The sequence below is a fragment of the Pygoscelis adeliae genome, unplaced genomic scaffold, assembly GCF_000699105.1.
Source record: "Pygoscelis adeliae isolate BGI_AS28 unplaced genomic scaffold, ASM69910v1 Scaffold414, whole genome shotgun sequence".
Lineage (NCBI taxonomy): Eukaryota > Metazoa > Chordata > Aves > Sphenisciformes > Spheniscidae > Pygoscelis > Pygoscelis adeliae.
Window position 1 is genome coordinate 662769 of NW_008824673.1, and position 12161 is coordinate 674929.

A 12161-nucleotide genomic window follows, 5' to 3' on the forward strand; every position below is an offset into this window, starting at 1 on the left:
GCCTCCTGGACCTCTGCATCCCGCTGGAGCTGCGCTTCCTGGGCGCCTGCCTGGAGGACCTGGCCCGCAAGGACTACCACTCCCTGCGCGACTCCGAAATCAAGGCCAACAACCCCGCCGACCTGGGGAGCCTCACCAACCTGACGGACGAGGTGGTACGCAGCAAACTTTTGGTCTCTCTCGCCCTGCTCGGGTCTGCCCACCGAGAGGCGGCCGGGGTCCTCTTCCGTACCCTCACCCACATCGATTCGGTCATCAACAACTACGGGCTACAACTCAATGAGGGCCGCACAGGGGATGAGTTCCTGTTGCTCTTCACGATGGCATCCAACCACCCTGCTTTCAGCTTCCACCAGAAACAGGTGCTGAGGCAAGAGCTCACCCAGATCCAGAATATCATGGCCAGCACCAGCAAGAATCCCAGCACCTCTACCCTCAACACCATGGCAACCTATCCTGGCTGCCATAAGGTGGGTATCCTGCTTTTTCACACCATAATGGCACTGGTCAGGGCACTGGGGTGTGTCTTCAGCTCTGATTTTAAACCTTTCTTTTAGTACCGGCACTCTAGTGATAAATGGCAGCCTAAGAGATTGGCAGGGATCACTTGCTTGGTTCATGATGGGGATGGTCAACTGAGGGCAAAAAGTGGGGACGCATGGAGCTTTTATGGGCTCGTGACATTTAAATGCGAAGGGGTTCCCAAGCTGATCAACAGGCAGCAGTACAAACCTTAACTGATTGCTTCTGGCAATACGTCTGCTGAGGGGACAGTCCTGCCAGTTGCATGGAAGACCAGTGATTTAGTAGGGGAAACAAACATGTAGTATCTCTAGATTCGGGAACAAGCATCTGTTTAAAAGTTTCCCTGGAAGAAGTTGGAAAGGAGGATCAGCTTTGGGAGTAGCTGTCCAGTGGCAAAGGCATCTAGGTGAGTCTGGGTTTTGTTTAGACGAACGTGATGGCAAACATTTTGAGTTTCTGATACTAAACTTAAAGAAATGTTGTAGTTGCCTGTCACCCTGAATCTCTTGGGTATTGATCCTGGTGTCAGTGGTTCGCTGTCATTAACTTGCTGTTTGTTCATTCAATTGCCAGCAATGAAGCTAGACAGTAACATTTTAAGACGTGCTGTTAGTGATTAGATATGTTACTGACTGCTTAAGTGCTCTTAGCCTGCTACAAATTAGGGAGTCAAGCTGTATTCTTGACTGAATTTAACCTGCTTTAAAGTTCAAACTAAGTACCAGCTAAGTGGGTGCATGTGATCAGTTAGCAGGCTGTAGCTTTTGAGGATGTAGGACTCAGTCAGCAAATAACTGTTACCCTTCTATTGGGAAAGCTGGTGTATACCTAAAGGCTATGAAAATCACTATATTGGAGTAGTATCCTAAATAAAGCTGTTTCTGAGGGCTCAGTACAGATTCCATTAAGTTGAGCATTGAATTTCAGACCGAGACAGAAATGTGTGCTCGGTCTTCCCCTGGATACAAATTTCCTTCCAATTTTGTGTTTCTTTGAATACCGCTGCTTTAACTGTAAAATTTAGATGAGTATTAGTAAACTTTATATTTCTCTTAATCTTCCCTTACTATGTCTTTAAACAGTGCTTGTTCCTGACATTTTGTTTTAAGGGGGAAGGACAGAGTATGGGAATGCCTCTTTATTCAGTTTAAACCTCTACGTGAATAAAATATAGATGGAAAGAATATTTCACACAGAATGTAGAAGGGTATAATTAAAACCAGAAAAAGCTTCCTTTCAGCTACTTAACTACTTGGAACTTCCCTTATTCAAAAGATGCATGGACCCTAGGTTTGAAAGGAAAGACTGTAAATCATATACAAGTTTTCCCAAAATAAGATGAGCAAAAAAAGATTAAATTACGCAGGCAGGAACATTTTTTAGAATATGCTTTCAAAGCTTCACAAATAGTGCACGATTTATGTAGCTGAAAAAATCCGGCACTGTTTATGTCAATCTAAGATGGACGGAGAATCCATCCTACCATTTTTTGTGCCAGCAATAAGGCATACAGGACAGTCATTTGATTATTGGTTGTTTTTTTTTCTTCTGAACTCATTGAAGGGTTGTCTCTTTAAAAATACATGTGTTTTTTTTTTAAGAAATTGGCATTGAAGAACACTGGTCACTAAGTACAGAATAGTTGAGAGGGAACAAAAAAGGTGACTTTGCTTTCACAGTCTCTGGAATATGCATTTTGTTTGAACAGATGCAGATTTCCTTTTTTAAGATTGTGAAATTTTTTGATGTTGATAGCTGGGTAAGTTTCCTACTTTGAGAGTAAGCAGTTGGCTTAAAACAGGACTTGGATGAAGCAAGTGGAAAAAACAATGTCTTTCTCCATTCAGCACTGTTTAAATATGCACAAATAAATTCCAACACTGTGGACTTAGGTCTTGTGATGTTACCAAGTTATGTTGTGACAATACTTGTGTTGTAACATCACCTAGAAAAAAAACTATGCCGATGTCAAGAGAAAGTGAGCTGCACTGGGCTGCTGCCTGCCAGGAGTCCTGCGCTCTTCGTCCTCTTCAGAATTGGAGGAGGATTTCTTCCCCGGAGCCAGCACTTTCTCATCACTCTTGCTTTACTACAGCTTGAGCTACGCTAAGCCGGTACTCGACGTCAACACTGTGTGTTAAATTATATGAATGCTGCTCCTAAATTCTCAAGCGCAAACCTCTTTGAGCTCATCCTTAGAAAATGAGCTGGAGAAGTGGTCACCACTTGAGGTCCTGAGAAACTTTTGGAAGCTGGAATGGAGCGGATGTGTAACGGCATGCAAATAGGGAGCTCTTTGTGAACAGGGCTAGTTATCCTTCAGCGTTTCCCTTGTTAGTCCCTATTCCCACACTCAGCACACTTGTGTGACTACCTGTTTTTCTGTATAACTAGAGGTCCGTTACAATTCCTGATGACTTACATTTAACTTGTTTGTTCAGGGAGATGCAACAAAAAAGTTGAACAGTGCTCTTTGTTCTCTTTGCAGAAACAAATGGAAGTGTGCTGCTTCTGCTTAGTCAGTCTTATTAAAATATGACCCAACTTGATAGTAGCTACAACTTTTTTCCAGAGAATTGGAGCTTGCAATCCTTTTTCCCCCTCCTTTCTCTTTCACATCTTACAGTGAAATCTCTCAAAAATAAATTGTGTATAACAGTGAAAAGTCTGAACAGTTGATACAGAATTACTGTAATCATTTCATGATTCTTCAAGTAGCTTTGGGGTAGGTGAACACATTTGAAGTTGGTTAGTGATGCAAACCACTGCTTATTGCTGTTGTCTTTTACTGTCTGCTGCAGTTGCTGACTACAAGGAGGCTCAAACAGCTGCCCATATATTTTTGCTTTAATTTGTGCTTTTTGAGATTATTCTTGGGATTATATGAATCTTAACTTTACAGGAAAAGGTGGCTGTGGCTGGCTGTAAGTAGGTCAGTAATTATTAGATTCATGGTTTTTACTTGATAGCACAAAATTAACATTTAAGTTTCCTTGCCCGAAGTAGGGAGAACACTGCCCTCTCTGTAGCAACTATTGCTTTAGTCTCTGTAAAGACGATCGTTTCTGCCCCTTGTCTTGTCCTGTATTTTATTCTGGTTTTGAGTGGTGCCAGCATTTACAGGACTGGAGTTGTGGATTCTTCAAACTTTTTGCTTGTAGGCATAAAATCTAAGGTGGTCGTATAGTTTTAAAATACTGAAACAGCGCAAATTGTCTTCAAATGAAGCCCAGGCATGTATCCAAAGAATCAGGTCTTTAAAAACTTTTGTTCCTGGGATTAACCAGAATGGGCTTATTTTTAACTGGAAATGATGCAACGGAGTTTTCAGGCCGGTTTTGTACCTTAAGATGCCTATTCAGCTGTCTTTTATACCTTTGCCACAAAGGAGGTAGAATGGTTTTCTGGCCAGCACTTGGAGCGTAGTGTCTGAAGGCTCATTTCTGTGCTGGTGTGTAGTGCTTAGAGCTGCAAACTGCTGCTCTCTTTGTAGAGGAGGTGGAGCTGGAAGCATCAGGGCACATGAAAACCAGCAGCCAAATGTCTCCTGCTGTGCATGTAGGCATCCGGGTGCTTTGATAGGCAAATTGCCACTGCTGAATTTGTGACCCACGGAGAAGGGAGAAATGTCTCAAAACTGCCTCCCAACATCTTGCACCACCCATTCAGGCTTCTGTTGCGATCAACTTGTGACAACGAACATCTCTTTTAGCTACAGGTGAAAACTTAATGTTTTTATTCATTCTTGGTTGTTTTGAGGCTGTAGTGATGCTGTCTTTACAGAACCCCTTAGGCTTATGTCTTGTAGTTAATGACATACCAGGACCTACTTGGATACTGGCACTCATCTGGTCGTAAGAATAGGAATCTCTGCATGGGCTAACTTTTTCTCTCAAGAAGCCTACATGCGTTAGTAACACTGAGGACATAACTTCCAGAACTAGAGGAGAAGTTATTCATGAATCTGTCACCTTGTATTTCTTGGAGCGGTTTCGTCTACTCATTGAGATCATGCTGTAAAAACAGGGAAATAAGATAATGCTTTGGCCACTTAGAGCTCGCTCTGCTAGCTGACTGACAAGAGCTCTTCAGTGCAGTTAGTGCGATGATCTGGTTGCGGCTTCAGCTGCAGAAGCAGGGTTGTAAATAGTAGGTCTGACTGCAGTTTGCAGCTGAAGGGAAATAAGAGGCAGTGACACTGTAGTTATGTGGCTGTTTCAGGTTGATGTCTTGTGAATGGGAAAAAGGGCTCTTGCCTAGTCAGCTTCCAAATACTGCACCAATGGCTATTTCAAGTTTATAGCATAAGATGCTATTTTTCACCCGTGCTAATTCCTTAGGCTCATCTAAAACTTAGAAATAACTAAAGACTATGTATTGGGAGCTGTGTAGAGCTGATGTTCTGAGGGGTCCATTTCAAATGCCTTCACCTTTCTGCACTGTTTGCTACACGTGATTGAAGTTACCTATGCTATCTTCAGAAATGTTCTGAGATATTTTTTTTTTATCTGTGGAATGATGAGTTGGAAAAAACTATTACTTCTTGGGTTGAAACTGAGTCCTTAAGTCTTCACAGAGCAAGCAATCTAGCTATTAAGTGATCTATGTCAGCTGCCTTCATGGCTTTTATGCTAGCTTTGCAGGGATAGAGTAAATCATGAAAAAACTAATTTTTAGCCTCCTAACCCACTGCAGGTATTTCATAGCTTTAGTAGATTACCACGTTAATAGCAGTTGCGAGCTCGGATTAGAGGTGTTTGCTGACTGGTATCAGTAGTTGCTATCTCAGGAATGATCTCGTTTTCAAAAACACATGAAACTAACCTCGGGAGCTGTACGGGCAGGTCTTGTAGCTTCCAGCTGGTGACATGTGCCAATCTTTGCATGTCCTTTTAGTATTCTGGGTACTTGAGGCAACACAGATTACACACGCCTCTTGATGTTCTGCTAAGAAATGTGAGGCTTCCAGTTCTGGGTCATTTCTTACTGATACTCTTCTTTGAAAGTTTTTGCGACTCTGATAAAATGGTTGTCTCGAACCTGCAATATTTTCAGAAATGAGCTTAACATATAAAGGAATCCTTGGAAGACAACGGTCTCATGTAGTAACAGTATTAATTACCACCAAATTCACTTTGCCTAATCATACGTTACGTGATGAATTTGAATTTAAGAACCTAAATTAGTTTGCTTGGGAAACAGACTGTACATCCAAACATCAGGGACAGAGCAGCCAAAAAATTTGTGTTGAGCTAATAATGATGTTTTTTCCATGAACTGTTTTCCCACTTTTTGTGCAGGCTGAATGATGTTTTTCTTTTAAGAGTGCGTTCCACTTCACTTTTTTAATTTATTCTTTTTTTTTTCTACTAATTACCTCATAACTGTTAGTTGTCAGTTAAGCAACATTGAAGTAGGCCTCATCTCTTCTGGAATAAAAATGGCTATTGTAAGGTGTTGGACATTTTGAACTGTACCAAACTTGAAACTGTTCTAATTGAATCAGTGTACAAGCTGTATGCAGATCCTGCTTGGAAAAGCAGAGCCAGCAGTAGTTAACCACACCTAACAAGCATTCCAGTGTCTAACTTCAAAGGTACTGAACAGCATCCTTGTTTGGAAGTATTTAACCATTTGGTTTAGCCTTTTTTTTTTTAAATGTTTGAATTGCTAAAACTGAGATCCTGTCATCTTTTAGCTGGATATTAGATACAGCAGTGCCTCTTTCTAGCAGGGTAGGGCTCTGATCCGTCTATGGACTTCTCAGTGCTGCAGTACCTGTGATATTTTTCTCTTAAGTGTGCTCTGGTAAAGGGACACGTATAGTCATCTTCTATATTCAAATACTGCAGTGTCCATTTTACTACTTGCCCTTGAGTGCTTTTTCTCCTAAAAAAAAAAAAGGCAAATATAGGAATGTTATTCCCAAGAATATAGATAAGAGTTTCTGTGAAGACGCAGAATCTTATTCTATAAATGCTAGATCTAATTCATCTGTAGAAACGAGAACCACTGTCATGCTTAAACTAGAATTTGACTTTACTCTTTGGCAAAAGAATTGAAGCAAGTTGAATTGAAGTTGTTCCCTATTTAGATTTGAAATGGGTATTAAATCTAGCAAAGACATGTTGATATGGTCCAGATTGGTATTTCTTTGCATGGGTTTTGTAATGAGCAAACATCTACATTCCTTACTCTTGCCTCATGCTAAAATAAATTTTTCCTTTGGTCCCGTTGGTGTGATTATCCAATAACAAGTGTTGGAAGTGATAAACTTTTTAAGAGGTGTTCTGGCCAGTCTAGGGTTTCAGGGCTTTTGTAAATAGCTGAAATGATCCAGAAGTAATAAGATCAATTACTTAAGAGTAAGATCTTAATTTTAATTAAAGTCCTGCCAAGACATGATGATAAATAAAGTGAACATTTTTCATGCATATTATGAACTCTTTTCCAGTGTCTTCTTTTTTTACACCATAAGTAGTTTTATTACACTCAAGCCATTACTTAAGTGGATATTGAGGAGGGGGTAGGAGGGAGAAATACAATTCAGTGAATTTGGGACTTGTCAGATAACTTCTGCCAACCTTGTTAATATGTGAAGTGTTGCAGAAGAGACTGGAGTGGCAATGAACCATTCTACCAGGGAAAGGCTTATGGTATCATTGCTTGGATTATACTTCGGCAGATTTTAGAATTGCTTCTTTGACTATCCTCTTACCTCCCAAATGTATGTACTGGCCCCGTGGGGGCAATTTCCCACCCATATGCTGGCAGCGTAAGTATGGTAGCTCTAAAGTCAACATAATATTAATGTTTTAAAGGCAGGTGTCATTAAGGGCTGAAGGCTTGTATAGCAGATAGGACCATGCTACACTTTGAATTCTCTTGGGAGGTTCAAGGTAATCTTCCCTTCTGGTGGCTATGCTTTTAGCTTTTGGTAGCATTCTGGTGAAGAAACGGGGACATACTTGTACATCAGTGCTGGGATATAGAGCAGTAGTATCTCTTTCAAGGTCTGGTTATAAGCACTTACCTGTTTTGATATTCAGGTGGTTTTTAATGATTGGTTTGTAAAATTCAGATCTGATTTTTTTTTTTGTTTTGAAGGGAAAATAAAATATCTATCTTGTCATCTGTCTTTTTTTGAAATATGCCTGATGCACCAGAAGTCTAGAATTAAAGTGCCTTGAATTAGCGCAGTGTGAGTGAACTGGTTGCCGTTGCAGCCTGTCCAGTAAGCTACAGTAAATCATGGAAGATCAGGTAGATGAAACAGGCTGTTCTGTAGCTTATTTGTATTAAAACTTGTTTTTTCTGTTGCCTTTTATAGAGAGTCTTTCCCTTTAGGGTTCAAACTTTAACTCAGTGTACCTTTTCAGCGGGTGATCCCACGTATTCTGCCTCTTTAGCAAGCTCATATGGTTAACTGTTGGAAACTGTGTAGTGGTGGCAGAAAACATTGCATTAGCTGATATTAAAGAATTCTGAAACTTTTTTGTGGAGCGCACCTTCACTTGTTTGGCTTACGGGGCGAGTGCACATCTTTGCACAAAATAGAGCTGCCAGGTGTTTTCAAATGCTGCTTTTGCCTGTCTTGAATGGCAAACACACAGTGCAATATCGTTAGAGTCCGGTTACTCTATGGTAGATTTATGTTCCTAGTATTAACAAAGTACTCCCAATTCTTTAAGCAAAGGATTTTTAGTGGAAATGACTTAGTCTATAAAATACAACCCAGACTTTTTTGGTCCATCTGCTCTACTAAATTTATAATGGAGCCTGGTAGCAGGTGTGATTGTCCCATAGCATTTAAGTACTGCATGCCTCATTTCATTCTAGTAATAGTCTCACAGGACAAAAGCATCTGATCTATTATCCCATTTCACTGTGAATTGCCTCTTCACCCTTTGTGTTAAAAGATGGATACCTTTTTACCAACTTCCCATGAGAATAGGTGTGGGACCTTTTGTAACTGTTGAGAAGCATGGACGCACCTGACTTGATTGCACCTGGTGTTTACCTCTTCTTTTTTTTGGTAGACCCTGGCTGTTGGAACTGCATGAATTTCTAGCACAAACCAAACACTTTCAGTTGCATTCATGTCCCAGTCCAACAAAGCAGCTAAACACGTGTAAATCTACGTGTGGAGCAGTGTTGAGGACTTCACTAGGTATGTGAAAAGTTGGATGTGTTTGTGTTTCTTAAACATCCTTGTGGAAGAGCCCAAATCTTCAAAAGAAGTTGTTTTTAATTTTGTTCTTCTAGTGGGAGAACAGTCAGGTATTCGCATATGTAAGTAAATGCAGAACTGGTGCCTGAGGCTATGGTTTCACAAGCAGCTGGGCAGACTAATGGCTTGTTGCTACTAAGAGGAAGATGTTTGCTCAGTCTTGCTCTTCCTGGTTTTGTAGTCTCAGTAGATTTTGAGTTTCAGGTCCTTGCATTGGTTGCTCTTGTTTCTGGCTCGGACTTAGCCTACTGAACTTATGCATCGGTAGACTGACATCTGAGTGTTAGCAGTGCATTTTTTCCCAATTATTTGGGAACCTGAGTTACGTCCCTGCATTGGGAAATAGCAGCTTATCTGCCTAAGCATGCAAGGGCCGTATCCTTGCCATCAAGCTTCTGCTGGAGCATTTTTGCAAACAGGATTGCACTGTGTTAAAGACCTTGGTGTTAACCTCAAAATAAGCTGCTGTTAATACTCACTAATATGAAACTGGCAGGAGTGAATGGAGTTGACTGTTTTTTTTTTTTCTGCCCAGACTTCAGTACTCCAATTCCCGAGTGCACTCTTCCATGTTATCTGCATCAGCCTCAGACATGGAGGTCAGTTTATGATTATGAAAAACCTTTTTTCATGGAGACTTCCAAAGCAAGTATTGGCAGAAGCATTTATCTGTGGGACTTTCCCAGTATATCATTGGCCACTTTCGGAAAACTGAACATCGTGTGAAAAAGTTTTCCTGTGTGACCAATGGGAGAATGTGCTTGTGTGGCTTTTAGCTGCCACCCTAGTATCTTACTTGACTGACTCATTGCTTTTATATTTTGTTCACTTTTCCCGGTATAGAAATCAGTATTTTATTCCCTCAGATCCTATATCATTGTTTCCTTAAATTATAAGTCATGTTACACTTTAGGTAGTAAGCTATGTTGATTTGTTAGTATTGGCTCCGCTTCAAACTAAGTCAGCAAATACTTGGCTATTAAACCATGTGTTTTCTGTGTTCTGTTTAGTTATTTTTAAAAGGAACATGTAATTGCTGTTTTGGTAAAATTCTTACCGCATTAAGTTTGACTTCCATCAGTCCTGTTATTTTTATGAAAGATTTTGCTATATTAAATGTTAGGCATTGTCCCTGGGGAGCAAAGCTAACAGTTACTGAATCTGGCTTCACAGCTCTACCATTTTCCATATTGACTTCCACTGTCTTGGATAGTGGTCGAGCCACTTCAGGTAGCAGCGGCTGAAAGAGAAACATCACCTGTTGAAGTAACTGCTCTCGGTGATTTTGTTGTGTGTTTGTTGGGTTTTTTCTGTGTGCTTTTTGATGGATCAAGGGTTTTGGAGAGCTTTCTAGAACTCTTTTTACTGTCCCAAGAAGATCTATGCCTATTAGTACATCTCTGATGCTGAAAAGAAAATCACTGCATGCTGCTGGAAAAAAATGTTATTGTTTGCTGGCAGGTGAAAAGGGAAAAACGTGCTAATGGCTAAAATTCTAGCAATGACTTCTGATACCTTGACATGTTCGTCCTCAATCCCTGAGTCAAAGCAATTGTTTCTCTTCCTGGTTAACTCCTGGGGGTGGAGGGCTTCAGGGTGGCCCTTCCATGGTCCTTCTGTCTAGCCCTTGTTGGGAAGGGTGTGCTTTTCAGTGGCTGATACCAGTTTTGATACTCTCTTTATTACTATGGAGAATGAGGCACAGAAGAATTCAGGCTGAGCCTCAGCTAGTCATTAAGTAATGATGAATTTTCTTTGTTATTTTTAGTTATGGCTACTACTTCAACTTGAAATTTGAGAGACAAGCTAGGTTTTAATCTGGAAAATCAGAAGTTCATCTGTGAGCCAGATGCTTTGCTATGGAGGGAATAGACGCAACATTAAAGCTGAGTGAAAATAGTTCAAGAGTCTTTTCTGCACCTATTTGAGTGGTGCATCTTCTACAGTCATGGAATAAGCCTACAGGCCACTCTGATGTTAAAACAATTCATGAATAATCTAATGAAACTATGGATAGATGCAACAGAGGGCTTTCGTCTTCCCTGGCCCTCTACAAAATGCTGTGCTAAGGAAAAGATTAGGTAGAGTAAAGAATATTTTATTGCTTTAACTCTGAGGTTGCTGTTGTATTTGATTAGTCTTCATGGACTGTTTCTGCTGATGTTCTTAAATAATTTAAGTTGAAAAATCCAAAGTCTTCTGTTCAGATGTCTGATGCTGTGCCCTCTGAGACCTTGAATGATTTGTGAATTTTTCTGCATTTATAAAATGTCACTCCTGTGGTTTGTTAGGATATATAGCCTGAACATTTCTGGTTTCCATGATGCCAGCTTATCCACCATCACTGTGGACTGTTACTGCTTTAGAAAACAAGCCTTTAACAGTTCTTGAACAGCAGATGCTTATTCTTTAATGGCATCTTGGCTTTCTTCAGAGATGTTACAGATCCTAAAAGGTCCAAAGCAATTTGCTTACCAGACTCTTTATCTCACTGGAATGCCTTGTTCTTTATTCAGAATCTAGTGACTACTTATTAGCAGTTGTTTGTGCTGAGCCTGAACTAGGGATTGCAGTAATGTTCAGATATGGTGAACGTTCCTCCCAGAGTGTACCTGATACTGAGTTTCTGCAGTTGAATTTGGACAAGTCCTTCCTGGGCATCTACTGTTAAGCTTTTGCCAGTGTTTCTCCCAACCCTCCCAGGGCACGGTCTTCTGCAGTTCATAGCTGATGGGTTATTGTTCCTCTGTTTTGCTTGGCCTCAAATTAAAAAAAAAAAAAAAAAAAAGCTGTTACTATTTTGGAAAGAAAACTTTGATTTGCAAAACGCTCTTCATTATTTTACTTCTCCTAAACAAATCCAAACCTTTGCAGTATTGGTATGTTTAAGTCAGTGGAAAAAACTATTTAAAATTTGGAATGAAAGCTTTAAGCAGTCAGATTCACTGGTTATAACACCATTCAGCTCACTAACAAAGCGTTCCATTTGGAATTAATCAGAGCTTTGTGATTTTTCTAGGCCAATTTGAAACTGCTTTGCTTTGATGTGCGACTGAATCAGATAGTATATGAGCTCAGTCAGTCAAGACATATGGGCTAAATTAATCTTTACCAAGTATATAAAAATTAAATCTTTATGGAAAGAATTGGAGATTATGTATAAACAAAATGCAAAATGTAAACTGCACGCAATGCTTATTGTAAGGATAGTGGAGAGAAGGGAATACAAGATAGGAGGCAATCTATTGTAACGAACTGCTTATTTAGAGATTTTTCTGAAACCATGTGGCTATGTTCTTACGCAGTTTCAAGTACTGTAAGTGTTTATATTTGCTGATGGTTCTGAATATTTGGAACCTGGTTATTTAGGATAACGTAGTCTTGCCTGAATCTAGTTTTCTAGCTC

General features: G+C 40.1%; 1 protein-coding gene across 1 annotated transcript in view; it reads left to right on the plus strand.

Annotated features, from left to right (window-relative positions):
- The first annotated feature begins 8 nt into the window (after positions 1-8).
- The window catches only part of ZCCHC14 (zinc finger, CCHC domain containing 14), a 54911-nt gene continuing 42758 nt past the window's right edge, over positions 9-12161 (plus strand). The window contains 1 exon segment of the mRNA XM_009323043.1: positions 9-470. Coding sequence (XP_009321318.1) covers positions 321-470 — 150 coding nt within the window. The 5' untranslated portion in view covers positions 9-320.